Source organism: Erinaceus europaeus, chromosome 10, assembly GCF_950295315.1.
Source record: "Erinaceus europaeus chromosome 10, mEriEur2.1, whole genome shotgun sequence".
Classification (NCBI taxonomy): domain Eukaryota; kingdom Metazoa; phylum Chordata; class Mammalia; order Eulipotyphla; family Erinaceidae; genus Erinaceus; species Erinaceus europaeus.
Window position 1 is genome coordinate 26782154 of NC_080171.1, and position 15204 is coordinate 26797357.

Here is a 15204-nt window from a genome sequence, read left to right on the forward strand (position 1 = left end):
CTGGGAAAACTCGTCTTATCCCTGTCCCTTCATCTTATGGTACAGACAAAGGAAAGAAACAGCTCGGGAGGTGGCTCAGTGGGTATGGTGCAGGGCTTGCAAGCTTGTGGCCCCAGGTTCAATACCCAGTACTACATGTGTCAGAGTGGTTCCTTGGTCTTTTCTCTTCTTTCCCTATGAGTGTGTGTGTGTGTGTGTGTGTGAGTGTGTGTGTATGAGTGTGTGTGTGAGTGTGTGTATGAGTGTGTGTGTGTATGAGTGTGTATGTGTGTGAGTGTGTGTGTATTAGTGTGTGTGTATGTGTGTGTATGTATGTGTGTGTATGTGTATATGTGTGTGTGTGTGTGTGTGTTTTATTTGTTTGGAGAACCAAGTTGCACAGGTGCTATTTCACCACTCTTGGACCTTTTTTCTAAAAACCTTTTTTATAATTTTATTTTGTATTCAGTTAGACACACAGAGAGTGGGAGAAACACCATAGCTCTGGGAGCTTCCTCCAGTGTCATTCAGTCACATGGGGTGCCAGGACTCAACCCTGGGTCTCCTGCATGGCAAGGCATGCACCCTACTGGTGAGCTATCTCTCCTGCCCATATATAAATCTCTGAAGAAAAACAAGCAAACAAAAAATAGACAACAGTAGGAATAATAAGCTGACCTGCTGAATGGACACTGCTGGGGTCCTGCTCACAGACACCCTCACACCTGCCTCAGAGTCAGGAACCTGGCAGGTGTGTCTTTGCAGAACCCTCATTTGGGGATCCAGACCTTGGTTCTGTGATGGACACACACAGCCTGCTGCTAGTTTTGGTGTCAGGCATAACGACTGGCGAGTTGCACATATTGTGAAACCATCACCTGTATAGGACACGTCTTATTTCTTGTAATGATATTTTTAAAGAGAACTCACTGTTTTGTGTGTTCTTATTTTTAGCAGTTTTCAGTTATGCAGCTGAGTATTCTTAGCTACACACATATGGAAACCCCAGGAATTCTTTATGTTTGTGCCTTTGCCTCCATTTACCTATTTCTTCCAACCCCAATGCTTCCTATGATATGAAGGAGTAGCTCTCTGGCAACCCCCCCCCCCCAATACAGTCTGGCCCCTGTTAAGAGCAGCATACTTCTTCCTCCTCCTCCTCCTCCTCCTTTTTCTCAGAGCACTGCTCATCTTTGGCTTAGGGTGGTGCTGGGGATTGAACCTGTGACTTCAGAGTCTCAAAGCATGCAAGTCTTTTGTAGAACCATTATGCTATCTTCCCCCACCCTAGCCCATTCCCCCAGAAGAAGCCCAGCTTCTTCTTCTTTTTTAAAATTTCCTTACTGGGGGATTAATAGTTTATAATTAACAGTAAAATACAATAGTTTGTACATGTATAACACTTCCACATAACAATATAACCCCCACTACGTCCTCCTCTGCCATCATGTTCCAGGATCTGAACCCTCCCTCCCCACCAGAGCCTTTTACTTGGTGCAGTACACCAACTCCAGTTCAAGTTCTGCTTAGTGTTTTCCCTTCTGATCTTGTTTTTCAACTTCTGTCTATGAGTGAGATCATCCCATATTCATCCTTTTGTTTCTGACTTAATCTCAATATGATTTCTTCAAGCTCCCTCCAAGATAGGGTAAAGAAGGTGAATCCACCATTTTTAATAGCTGAGTAGTATTCCATTGTGTATATAGACCACTTACTTACTCAGCTACTTACTCATCTGTTGTAGGACACCTGGGTTGCTCCCAGGTTTTGGCTATTACAAATTATGCTGCTGTGAACATATGTGTACACAAATCTTTTTGGATGGGTGTGTTGGGTTCCTTAGGAGAGGAATTGCAGGGTCATAGGGTAGGTCTATTTCTAGCCTTCCGAGGGTTCTCCAGACTGCTCTCCAGATGGGTTGGACCAATTTACATTCCCACCAGCACTGACCCCACAACCTCTCCTGTATTTGTTGCTGCTACCTTTTCTGATGTCTGACATTCTCATAGGAGTGAAGTGGTATCTCATTGTCTTTGTTTACATTTCTCTGACCATCAATGGCTTGGAGCATTTTCACGTGTGTTTCTCGGCCTTTTGGATCTCTTCTGTGGTGAATATTCTGTTCATATCCTCTCCCCATTTTTGGATGGGGGTCATTTGTTTTCTTGTTGCCGAGTTTGGTGAGCTCTTTACATAATTTGGCTATTAGCCTCTTGTCTGATATATGACAACCCAGCTTCTCAAACTCAGTGGCCCGGGGCCTGGGAGTTACCCCACTGCCAACCAGGAATGGGACACTGGAGTGAGTCAGTGTTGGTGAGATACTGCAGAGCACCCTGAAGGGGAGAATGACACTTGAAGGCCATGTGATTCATAGCCTGGACCTGGAGCTCCTTACCTGGATCCCACTGCCCGCTCGCCCCAGGAACCTGTGAGGAGCTTAGAAAATCCCAGAAGGATCTGCACCCACATGAAGGGTCTCCTGAGTGAGGGGCTACTCACCCCACCCTGGTGGAAGGGAAGACAAGTCAGAAAGCTCTGCTGGAGGGAGGGACCCAGCCCACCCCAGCCCACCCAGCTCCCCCTCTGCCCTCAGTCATCTGCACCCCCCGACCCCTGGTCTCCCTGTGTGTGGGGCGTATCTATTTTGCAGTTGTCCCCATTTTACAGATAGGAAAACTGAGGCCCAGAGAGGGAACTATTAAGTGGAAGAGCTCCGTTTGACTCCTTGTCTCCCTAAATCCCCACCACTTAAATTTGGGAGCTCCCGTCTGTGTCATTAACCCAAGGGGTGTCTGTCTATGACCCTAGAAACACCCCCTCAGAAAACACACTGGTCTAGCAGGAAGGGGGCACCCAGCCTCACATATTTCAGGACTGGCACCAGATCATCCTTGGTGTCAATGGGGAGGTTCCTCTTTGTGCCACCCCTGTACGTCTTCTCGTTCCCAGTGATTCCCAGGACAAATAACTCTTGCAGATTTTGAGGGGGGTGTGTGTTAGGTAGTGAGCCTGGGTGCTCATTTCCCCTCTTCCCCCCAGCCCCATTCTGGTGCACTTGACTAATTGAACCTGAACACAGAGTCTGGCCTCTGTCTCAACCCCATGTGCATGGAGAAATTCCCAGGGACTTGCAGCCCTGTACTGCTGCGGTTTCATAATATTATTCCGTGGCATTAAGCGTGGGCCTGCCGAATCCAATGAGTTCCTTATGACTGCAGTTATTGCAAATGTAAATCATCAACTACAGGGACGGGGAATGAATCTGAGTCTTTAACTTGCGGTTTGGTCCCAGTGGCTCTGGCTGAATAAATGTTTCATGCCTCCTTTCCCTCTCCTTCCCTTGAAAGGCAGAATTTCCAAGCAGCCTGTCTCCATGGACTTGGGGCTGATATTTAGCCATTATGACAATTTACAAGGTACCTGCAGACACACTGCTTCTTACCTGGTCTCGCTGGGAGACAGAAGGGGGTTCGGGGGAGGGGGATCTCCAAGGCTGGAGCAGGGGTGGCAGCCTTGGAACAGGGAGACAAGGAGGGGTGCTTGGGACGGAAACTGCTTTTAGCTCTTGTCAGGAGTTAGAGGGGATGTCACTTATCTCCCGAGTCCCCCTAAGCCACTCCAACTCCCACCCTCAGATGCTGAGCAGCTGTACAAGGCTAAGACAGGTCCAGCACTGGCTCACCATGTGTGGGCCACTTTTTGTTGTTTGGGGCACCAACAAGGGCCTCCCAGGAGTGCTGATGCCACTCACTTTATTCTTCCCTTCCAGCATTTGTTCCTGATGACGGGCTGCTCAGCACTGGGTCAGCTCAGGTTGGGGTGCTGCAAATTTAAAGGAGATCAGGCACCTCCTTCAGCACTTTCCCTCCCTCTGCTATGGCACAGTTCAAGGCAATGCGATGAGAGAGAGAGAGGGAGAGAGAGAGAGAGAGAGAGAGAGAGAGAGGGAGAGAGATCTGGAGGAGAGACATGAGAGGCCCTCTCGGAAGCACCTATGAGAAGGTGCTCTTTCCCATACCTATGAGCCACTGCCCCCTTTCACCTACAAAGCAGCACATTATAAAGGGGGCATGTAGGGGGGCTGGCATCTGGGGAAATAGCTCACTTTGCCACACATGCAACCTAGGTTCGAACCCAGCCCTTGCTGTGTTGAAGGAAACTTTGGTGCTGTGGTCTCTTTCATTATCTCTGCCCCTCTGCCTCTATCTAAAAATTTTAAAAAGGAAGCTAGAATAAAAAAGAAGGGCCAGAGAAATAGCTCACTGGGAAAGACATGTATCTTGTCCTATGTGTCGTACAGGAATGACTGCTGTGTTACCAGAGAAGCTCTTGTATTGTGGTGTCTTTCCTTCTCTACGTGTTTCCCCATCTCCCTCTCCCTCTCCCTCTCACTCTCCCTCTCCCTCTCCCTCTCCCTCTCCCTCTCCCTCTCCCTCTCCCTCCCTCTCTCTCAATGAAAATGCAGCCCTGGAGTAGTATGATACAAGTAGCATGCCCATGAGATCCTGGATCTAGAAAAAATAAAAGGAAAGCAAACAGGTGGAACAGAATCTCTGTCTTTCTTCCATTCTTTTTTATTATTTGACAGGACAGAGAGAGACTGAGAGGGAGATAATGAGAAAGAGAAAAGAGAGGGACACCTGCATGTAGGGACCCAGGGTTTAAACCTGGATCCTTCTGCACGGCAACATGAGTGCTCAGTCGGGTATGCCACTGCCCAGCCCTGAGGAACTGTTTTAGAAGGGCATCCGTTCATTTGTTTGAATGAGAGAGAACTAGAACATCGCTATGGCACATGGGACCTCACACATACCGGTCCTGTGCTCTCCCACCGAGCCACTTCTCCAACTGCCGGGATGTATTTGCCCCAGTCCACCCACATTCTGACCCAATCTACATGTGCCAGCATGTTGGAGCATGGGTGGGGCTGTCTCTTCTGTGGATGGGGGACAGCCCCCGATTGCCTGTGGAGTGAGCCTCAGGGCCTGGTGACATGCAGGATGGCTTCTTCCCCCATCTGCATGGCCGGGGCAGGACCTGGCTGGGTGGCCCTGGGTTTTGGTGCCAGGGCAGGGAGGCAGGTAGATACACAGAAAAACATGCAGGAGGGACATTCTCAGGGTGCCCAGAGTGAGGCCAAGTGGATGCCAGGTAGAGACAGACAGATTCATAGCATGGAGGGAGCGTTGGTGGGATAGTGTGAGCATAGCTGCCTTCCAGATATCACAGCACTGAGGCTTCCCCCCTGTGCTGTGGGCTTCAGATCTGGGTTGCACTCATCATATAAAGCAGGTGCTGGTCTTGGAGCCTTGTCTCAGACCCCACATAGGAATCTGCTTGGAAAAAGCTTGGCAGGCTCCAGTACCTATGAGCTTGAGCAGGAAGAAATGGGGATGAGGTAAGAGCAGCCTGTGGGACCCGGGGCTTCTGTATCAGAGGAGGCAGAAGCAGGGCACTATCTGCAGCTCCATGTGGTGCTAGCCAGAAGTCAGAATTCTGGAAGCTTGCTGCCTCCCGGCCCCCAGGAAGATCCTGGGCCTCAGCTTTGCCAGGAGACCTTCACATTGCTTCCAAGTGTCCTCTGCTGCCTAGGTGGCTCAAGTTGGTCCTGTCCCAGAGCCTCCTCTAAGCTCAAGGGAGCCGCGGCTTGGGGACTGGGCTCTCCTCTGAGAGCAGAAGCTGCTCCCAGGCACATGCAGATGTGATCACGACGCGGTGGGGAGTGTAATTTATCTGTAAGTGGAGCACTGCATGCTTTATGGCATCATAAAATGACTCCCCAGCCTTAAATGTGTCATGTTAGCATCATCAAGATAATTCTTTAAGGTGCATAAAACAGAAGGCAGAGTTTCCGAGTCATTGCTGCTATAGGAAGTTGAACTCCTTGTGGAGTGAGCTGGGCGGGGGGAGAGGGCGAGTATAAGGCTGTTGCTGGGAGGACTGAGATCACCCTCGCCCTGCCCGACTCCTGTTGGCAGGGAATGAAGAGTCGGTGCTTTGCCTTTTCCCAGGAGCACCTGTGCCCATCCCTCTTCCCTCTAACCTACCCATAATATTATTCCGTGGCATTAAGCATGGGCCTCCCGAATCCAATGAGTGCCTCATGACTGCAGTTATTGCAAGCGTAAATCATCAACTACAGGGACGGAGAATAAATCTGAGTCTTTAACTGAGTCTTTAACCCACCCACCTCCCAGTCATGAGTCACTACATTCAAGCCACCTCATGTGCAAGGTTAGTGCTGCACAGACGGCTGAGCCTTGGTGGTGGAGGATGTCATGGGTGGAGTCTAGACAGGGCCCAGAGGGTCTGAGTAGGGTACGTCCTAGGTTTGCCCCCAAAGGGCTGCTTTTTTTTGTTTTTACAAGGGCTGCTTTTACAAAGGGGACCAGTTTGGAAATTCTTAAAAATTTAACACTGAGTAAGGCCATGATGTAGCTCAACCAGTAGAACCTAGAGCTTACCTTATATGAGGCCCTGGGTTTAAGCTCTGGCATTACACAGAAGCCCAGGGATGGCACCAAGGAGAGCTCCATTTTGCAGGGGGAAACACGAAAGCTCAGACCTTAACCAAAAAAAAAGCAAAACAGAAAGGAAGGAAGGATGAGGGTCTGAGGTCATGAAGCTCTTCATAGCACAGAATTGGGGTTGGCACCCCAGTGCCCTTGTCACCCACCTGGTGGTGAGACTTCTGCTCAGACATAATTCAGGAAAATAAGGGGATGGCAGGGAGCACCCATTCCCAGAGGATGGTGAGGTGTGCTTGGTTCCCTGTGGACATCTGACATTGTCTCGGGGCCTCTGTGCCATTTGTATGGCTTCCTGTAGGGCAGTCCTCAATCTTTCCGTCCGTGTGTCTGTCTGTCTATCCCACAGCTGTCTTCTCTGAGTCTCTGGAAACCCTTGCCTCTGCAGCCACTAGCGGGATGAGCAAGCTAGGCAGACTCAGTTTCCTGGGACCCAGTTAAGGATGGGTGGTGCCCAGCTCGCAGCTCGCAGCTCCAGGCTGGCCTGTGGAGGTATCTCAGGTCCCCCTAAACACGGGCTTCCCCAAGCAGAAAGGCTCATTTGCTGACTTCCTTGAGAGCAGAGGCAGAGCTTCCCCTTTGAGCAGCTGTAACACAATCAGGCAGGAGGTGATGCTGTGGGGAGGTGAGGAGGTTAGGAGGAGTGTTGAAATAACGGTGGTGGTGGGGCGGGGGGTTGGGCGGTAGCACAGCGGGTTAAGCGCATGCGGCGCCAAGCACAAGGACCGGTGTAGGGATCCCAGTTCGAACCCCTGGCTCCCCACCTGCAGGAGAGTCGTTTCACAGGCGGTGAAGCAGGTCTGCAGGTGTCTCTCTTTCTCTCCCCCTCTCTGTCTTCCCCTTCTCTCTCCATTTCTCTCTGTCCTATCCAACAACAAATGACATCATCAACAACAATAATAACCACAACAAGGGTACAACAACAAGAGCAACAAGAGGGGGAAAAATGGCCTCCAGGAGCAGTGGATTCATGGTGCAGGCACTGAGCCCCAGCAATAACCCTGGAGGCAAAAAAAAAAAAAAAAAGAAAGAAAGAACGGTGGGGGTTGAGCGTCTGTTTGTGCAGCTGCCCACCGGGATGATGGGCTGGGCAGAGGTGCCTCTGTTTCTGACAGCAGGGGTACTACTGCAGAGTGACAGCTGCCATGCCATGTCCAGCTGTGGTCTCTCCATCCGAAGTGCATCGCACTCCCGGGTTCCTCAGGCTCCTCTGGCGGAGACACTGCTGGACAGTGGACAGAAGACTAGGACACATGAGATAGCCAGAACTTTCCAGAATTTCTGTCCAATTTTATGATGGCAGCCTCTGTGTGTGGAGTCCAGGGTCTTCTGTGAAATAGCATCTGGGGAATTGGGCAGTAGCACAAGGTTAAGCGCACGTGGCGCAAAGCACAAGGACTGGCGTAAGGATCCCGGTTCCAGCCCCCGGCTCCCCACCTGCAGGGGAGTCGCTTCACAGGCAGTGAAGCAGGTCTGCAGGTGTCTGTCTTTCTCTCCCCCTCTCTGTCTTCCCCTCCTCTCTCCATTTCTCTCTGTCCTATCTAATAACTACAACATCAATAACAACAACAGTAATAACTACAACAATAAAAAACAAGGGCAACAAAAGGGAAAATAAAAATAAATAAATAAATAATCGAAATAAATACTGACAGATCCTCTCATCTTGGGGTGAGGGGCATGGCTGCTGCTGCTTGGCCCTCCTGCCCCACAAAGGGGTTGTTGGGGTCACTTTGCAGAGGGGAAAACTGAGACTCAGCTTGTCCAGAGTGACAGTTAGAAATGACAAGGGTGTCACTGGTGAGGGCTCTGGATTCTCGTCAACTGGAGAGACTCTCATGTCCCTGCCTGGTCTGAGGCGGGTGTCCACCCTCACTTCCCTGTGATCCAGCTCTGTGGGCACCCCTGTGACTCTGGAGACGGGGCTGTAGAGCTTTTCTGTGAATCTTAGTTGCCAAGTATGTGGCATCTGCAGATACCTGCAGAACACAGAAGCTGTGTGTTTTACAGGGTCTTGGGGTGAGAAGTGGGGTTGTGGGGCCAGGCTGTCATTAGACACTTGCCAGGCTGTTATCACCTGAGAAACAGCTCAGGATGGTCCACAGTTGGGCCCACCTCTTGGTTACTGTGCCCCAGGACCCTCCAGGCATGCGAGGACCTCCTGGTCAGCCCTTTGCCCCCCAGCCCCACACCACATCTGCCCCTCCTCTTGCTCCTCCCAGCTGTCAGAGGCTCAGCTGCGTGCGACACCAGCTGATCTGCTTGAGCAGGTGCCCAGGGCTGCTTGTCTATCTCCCATCCTGCTCAGGAAAGTCACGTATGGAGGTAACACCTGAGCTGGGAAGCATGGGGATGTGGGGCTGTCCTGCCATTACTGGCCAAGGCCAGAGGACTCGTGGGAACCAGTGCTTGTCACCCACATAGATGTCCCTGCCATGTCTCCAGGTCCAGTCAGTTGACTGGCACAGAATTGGTCTTCGGATAAACTTTGTGGGTGGACAAGATAGACTCTTGGCTAATGCACCTGCTTTTCCGTGTGAGTGACTCAGGTTCCAGCCCAGTCCCCGCCACACTAGAGGAGCTTCAGTGCTGTGTCATCACTCCCCCACATGTCTCTTTGTCTCTTTCTATCTGAAAAAGTTATCGCAGAGTGCTTAAGTCTTGGTGGCAACAAAATCAATAACAAAAGGGTAAATGTTGGTTAAACCAGTCAAATGCAATGGTCTTCCTCTCTTAATTGCCAAGTGCAGCAAGTCTGTTTATTTCCACTTTCATAATTTTGGCTTTTTTTTTTTTTTTTTTTCTTTTTTTGCCTCCAGGTTGTCTCTGGGGCTTGGTGCCTGCACTACATATCCACTGCTCCTGGAGGCCATTTTTCCCATTTTTGTTGCCCTTATTGTTGCTACTGTTATTGTTGGTATTGCTGTTGTTGGATAGGACAGAGAGAAATGGAGAGAGGAGGGGAAGACAGAGGGGGAGAGAAAGATAGACACCTGCAGACCAGTTTCACCGCTTGTGAAGTGCCTTCCTTCAGGTGGGGAGCCGGGGGCTCGAACCAGGATCCTTATGCTGGTCCTTCTGCTTTGCACCATGTGCACTTAGCCCGCCACACTACCACCTGGCCCCTATAATTTTGGCTTTTTAATTGAAAAAAGAAAGAGAGAGAGAGGGGGAAAGAAAGAAAGAAAAGACTCGCTTTATTCTTTAATTTCCCCATCTCATAATGTGGAACATGCATGAAGGGGACATTTCAGGCTCCTGTTTTATAATTTCAAATGGGGTGCTTAAATCCAGGTTTCTCAGTGCTCACTGACCTGATTCAGTAATGGTAGGAATGGGTATGTTTTCACCAGGAAAAATGCTGTACATGAGGAAGTGGGGATTTGAGGACTCTCGTGAGCCTAGTTAGGGCTGTGAGGAGGGCAGACACCGGGCACTCATACTGACCGTTCACTTCCTCAGTGTTCGGCGGACCCTTTGCAGGAGAAAGAGTGACACAGATAATATGAACAGGAGGTGGTGTGTGTGAATGACTCCATAGGAAGGCACACGCCTTGTCTTGGTTGATTTTGAGAGAGAAGAGAAAGCCGAAAACCTGGGTGGACAGGTGATGGGGCAGCTTCCTGGGATGTGCTTTCTTTTCTTTATTTCTTGATTGGAGGATTAATGGTTTATAGTCAACAGTAAAATGCAAGAGTTTGTACATGTATAACATTTCCACATAACATTACAACCCCCACTAGGTCCTTCTCTGCCATCATGTTCCAGAACTTTCTGTGTCTCCCTCCTGTGGCCCCTTCTGTGAGAATAGAATCAGGGAGGATGAATCATTAATTACTCTTTCCTAGAGAAACCAGGGTTGTTCTTCGAGGGATGCTTGCTGTGGTTGAGAATGAGGTATTTTTGCCTGTTTGGCTTTTTGCCTGAGGGTATTTTCCCCTCTGTGCAGAAAGCCTAACTCTCAATGGGTTGAGGTGCTGGGAAAGAAATAGCTCACTGTGCACTACTTGCCATGTGCATGACCCAGGTTCAAGTCTGGCCCTCATAGCCTTTCTGTTTCTATTTTTTTAAAAAAAGGAAATGGGGAGTCGGGCGGTAGCACAGCGGGTTAAGCGCAGGTGGCGCAAAGTACAAGGACCGGCATAAGGATCCCGGTTCGAGCCCCCGGTTCCTCACCTGCAGGGGAGTCGCTTCACAGGCAGTGAAGCAGGCCTGCAGGTGTCTATCTTTCTCTCCCCTCTCTCCATTTCTCCATTTCTCTGTCCTATCCAACAACAATGACATCAATAACACCAACAATAACTACTACACCAATAAAACAACAAGGGCAACAAAAGGGAATGAATAAATAAATATTTTTTTAAGAAAGTAAGGATGCCATTTAAAAAAGAAGGAAATGAAGTGTGTGTGTGTGTGTGTGTGTGTGTGTGTGTGTGTGTGTGGTGAGGGGCGGTGGTGGACTTGGGGACTGGCAGGGCAGCCAGAAGTTAGGCAGAAAATATTGGAAGAGAGAACAGAAGCCCCCAGCATCCACTTACATCCTTGGCTGACTGTGCAGCCTCTCACACACAGGAAACACCTGTAGTTTGTAGCAAAGGAAAAACAAACAAACAAACAAAAACAACAGTGCTACTGCTGGGATCGGAACACAGTCGCCACCTTGGTGCTGCCCACAACCCACAGCAGAGAAGACAGTTTGGAATTCAAGTCCCACCAACCACATCAGCTGTTGATTAGAGGCATATCGCTCTTCCGAAGTTGCAGGATCCAGAGCCTAGAATAGACCCTTCCAAGTATCCCATGGACAATCATCAAGCTTGCAAAGAAGCAGGAGCAAGAGTCATGCTCAAGAGAGTAGTCATTGCTAGAAACCAACCTGGAGGTGACTCAGATGTTACAATTAGCAGCTTTTTGTAAAGATGGTCAGTGGCTGGCAGGAAAACACATGCCAAGTGAAGGAGCAGATGGGAAGCTCAGAGGAGAATCAGACAGTATGAAACAGGGCCAAGTGGAAAGTGTAAAAACTGAAGCACACGCTAACTGAAATAAACAGTCACTAGATCAGCGTAACGGGAGGCTGCAGATGGCCACGGAAAGAGCTTCTGATTCGAAGATGGTTTGATGCAAGTTAGACACCTTAAATGACAGAGAAGAAGATTCAGAAAATGAGTAGTTAGACCAGCGACGGGGGTGGGGAGTGGTGGGGGGCATTACCTTATGTATAATTGGAATCCCAAAAGGATAATGAGTGCAGCAGAATTATTTTTTTTTAATGTGGTCCCAAACTTAGGAATTTAGGATTCCTAAACTTCCATTATAAAATAACATGTTACTGAGATGAATTTTTTAAAAAGGACCGAAGTAAACAAACACTATGTTCACAGAATAGAAGATGACAGTATTAAGATGTTCATCTTTTTCAACTAAATCGATCGATCCCAGCAGGTTTTTTTTTTTTATTTGACAAGACCATTGTCAAGTTTACATGGAAATAAAAAGTACTTCAAAATAACCTGCACAGTCTTCAGAATTGGCTGAAGCAGATGATTTACACTGCCGGATTTCAAGACCTTCTTGAAAATGACCCCAGACAGAAAGGTATTGGCATCAGGATAGCAGAATACCCTGATGGAAATGGAAGGAGCATCTTGTGTTCACAGTAACCACAGTAACCACAGCTTAGAAGCAGCCCATGTACTGGTGCAGAGAAGCACCCCACGGGGGTGTGTCCCTGTGTGCGTGGGCTCACTGACAGATCCCCTGAAACACTGCTTGCTGCATCCTTTTGGTCTCAGGTGTGTGGACCAGGAGGGATTAAGAAGTTGGGTTTTGGGAGTCAAGCGGTAGCACAGTGGGTTAAGGACACGTGGCGCAAAGTGCAAGGACCAGCGGAAGGATCCTGGTTGGAGCTCTCATCTCCCCACCTGCAGGGGAGTTGCTTCACAGGTGGTGAAACAGGTCTGCAGGTGTCTCTTTTTCTCTCCCCCTCTCTGTCTTCCCCTCCTCTCTCCATTTCTCTCTGTCCTATCCAATAACGACGACATCAACAACAATAACTACAACAACAATAAAAACAACAAGGGCAACGAAAGGGAAAATAAATAATATTTTTTAAAAAATTGAAAAAAAAAGTTGGGTTTTAGGCCAATGAGATAGCCTCACCTGGGAGGGAGCCTGCTTTGCCATGCATATGACCCAGGTTCAAATCCCCAGATGCCATCCTTTCCCCTCCCCCACCCACAGCACTGGGAGGGGGGAGCCTTAGGGCTGCAGTGGTTTGTGTGTGTGTGTTTCTCTTTTAAAATTGCCACCAGGTTTATCACTGGGGCTTGGTATTAGCACTATGACTCCTAGTGGCTTTTTTTTTTTTTTTTTTTTTTACTTTTTTTCCCTCCCTATTTTATTTGATAGGACAGAGAGAAATTGAGAGGGAAGGAGGAGATAGAGAGAAGAGAGAGACATACCTGCAGACTTGCTTCACTGCTCATGAAGCTCCCCTTCTGTAGGTGGGGAGAGGGCTCAAACCTTGGTCCTCAGGCATGGTAGTGTATAGCTCAGCTGAAAGCACCACTTCCCAGACCCTGTGTGTGTCTTTCTGTGTGAAAAAAGTAAGCCTGGAGAGGTGAAGCCCTGGCAGTGATACACAAACAAGTTGGGCTTCACCTGGGGAGAGCTGACTCACCCACAGGCATTGCTAGCACAGCTAGAGGTGCATCGAGGGGGAAGATGCATCTTGCAACAGAGCAGACCTGGGTTGCAGATGTGGTGGGAGATCCTGGAAGGCTTCTTGGATGCAGTGTCTCTCCACCTCTGCCCTGCGGGGTAGGGGAGTAACTCAGAAAAACTGAGGCATGATCAGACAGTTCCTTGGTGCTCTTTTGGGAAGGCAGAAGTGGTCCCTCCTTACCAGCATATCTGCAAGGGCTGGGGGAGCCCCAGGTTGGGGCCCTGGATCCCAGGCAGAACCAGGAGAGGAGTGCATGTCTCAGAATCAGGCACTTTGTGAACTGGCCTGGAGAAGAGGACCCGGGTTCTAGTGCCTGGCCACACCCTTAATTAAAGGGCTGAAGAAGCTGTGGTTTCATCACCGCAGTTCTTTCTAAAAGTACAGCAAGCACAGCCGGGGGGTGACCCTAGTCAAACTCACACACAGCTGGGGTTGGCGGGGTGCTCTAGCCCATCCTGCAGAGCAGGAGACTGAGGTCTGGGGGAGGAGTACGGGGTGGCGGTGGAGGGAATGACATCCTGCCCCTCCCCAGCATGGTTTTGGGGGACCAGACCTCCCATGCCCTGTAACCCGCTTCCCTCTCACGCAGTGAGCATGACCTGGGGGAGGACATCTATGACTGTGTCCCCTGCGAGGATGAAGGGGACGATGTGTATGAGGACATCATCAAGGTGGAGGTCCAGCAGCCCATGGTGAGTGCTCTCTCTACTCCCCGAGCCTGTGGGCTGTGACCTTGTGGAGCTACCCGGAGCCCTCTACCCCCACCCCCTGCACCGCCTTTAAAAAAATTATATAGGGGGAGTTGGGCGGTAGCGCAGCAGGTTAAGGGCATGTGGCGCAAAGCGCAAGGACCGGCATAAGGATCCCGGTTCGAGCCCCCTGGCTCCCCACCTGTAGGGGAGTCGCTTCACAGGCAGTGAAGCAGATCTGCATGTGTCTCTCTTTCTCTCCCCCTCTCTGTCTTCCCCTCCTCTCTCCATTTCTCTCTGTCCAATCTTAACAACGACGAGATCAATAACAACAATGACAATAATTTAAAAAAACAAGGGCAACAAAAGGGGAAAATAAATATTATAAAAATATTTCTTAAAAAAATTATATAGGACAGCAAGAGATTGAGAGAGGGGAGAGAGAGAGAGACAGACCTGCAGCACTACTTCACTGTTTGTGAAGCTTCCCCCCTGCAGGTGGGGACAGGGGACTGAAACCCAGGCCCTTGCACATAGTAATGTGTGTGCCTGATCGGGTGTGCCGCTGTCTAGGCCCTCCAGCTCCCTTTTAATTTCACAGAGACATATTTAAGCTCAGATAGAGAGGGAGAAGCAGACACCCCAGTACTGGTTCACCCTTCATGAGTTCTCCCCCGTTGGGATACCTGGTTCTTGCATGTGATGCCAGGGGCTTGAAGCTAGGCTCTCACACATGGTAAAGTGTGCATTCGGCCTGGTGAGCTATCTCCCAGCCCCTGGCCTTTTCTTTTAAAACTCTGAGCTGACTCTAAGGCTTGGGACATCAAGGGGCAGTTGTTTGATGCAGGGGCTTCCCAAGGCTGCACCCCAGCCCTTCCTAGCCCCCCCCTGGGGTTCATCCAGCGCACATCCTTGGAGATCTTCCCCTCGCACCCCCTCTCTATTCCCTGCAGTCTCCCTGTTCTCCGGAGATAATGCTATGATTCCATTTCCTTTGAGAAACCCCCCACCCCCCAGTCAGTTCTCCTCTGTTGGGTGTTCAGGGTTCTAATCCTACTCAGGAATCCTCAGAATAGTCTTTCTTATGGCAGGCCTTTAGCAATTCCTTTGTATGGAATTGTGGGTACTGTGGAGACCAGCCCTAGTTCAATTAGCCAGCTGGGCGTCTTTTCTGAGGGGAGGTAGTTTCTTTCTGAGCCAGTGGTGCTAATCATCTTGGACGCAGTTAACTGCAGCGCCCATTATTGCCAACAGCTGCTGTGTGCAGAGGGGAGGGGCG

At 49.8% G+C, this 15204-nt stretch overlaps 1 protein-coding gene across 5 annotated transcripts in view; it reads left to right on the forward strand.

Annotated features, from left to right (window-relative positions):
• The window catches only part of VAV2 (vav guanine nucleotide exchange factor 2), a 162353-nt gene that overhangs the window by 108981 nt on the left and 38168 nt on the right, over positions 1–15204 (forward strand). For all 5 annotated transcript variants that reach the window (XR_009551985.1, XM_060199347.1, XM_007521432.3 and 2 more), the window contains exon 5: positions 13826–13928. Coding sequence is in view for 4 of the 5 variants with exons in the window: in XM_060199347.1 (XP_060055330.1) it covers positions 13826–13928 (103 nt within the window). In the remaining variant the exon portion in view is untranslated. The remainder of the gene's footprint in view (positions 1–13825; positions 13929–15204) is intronic.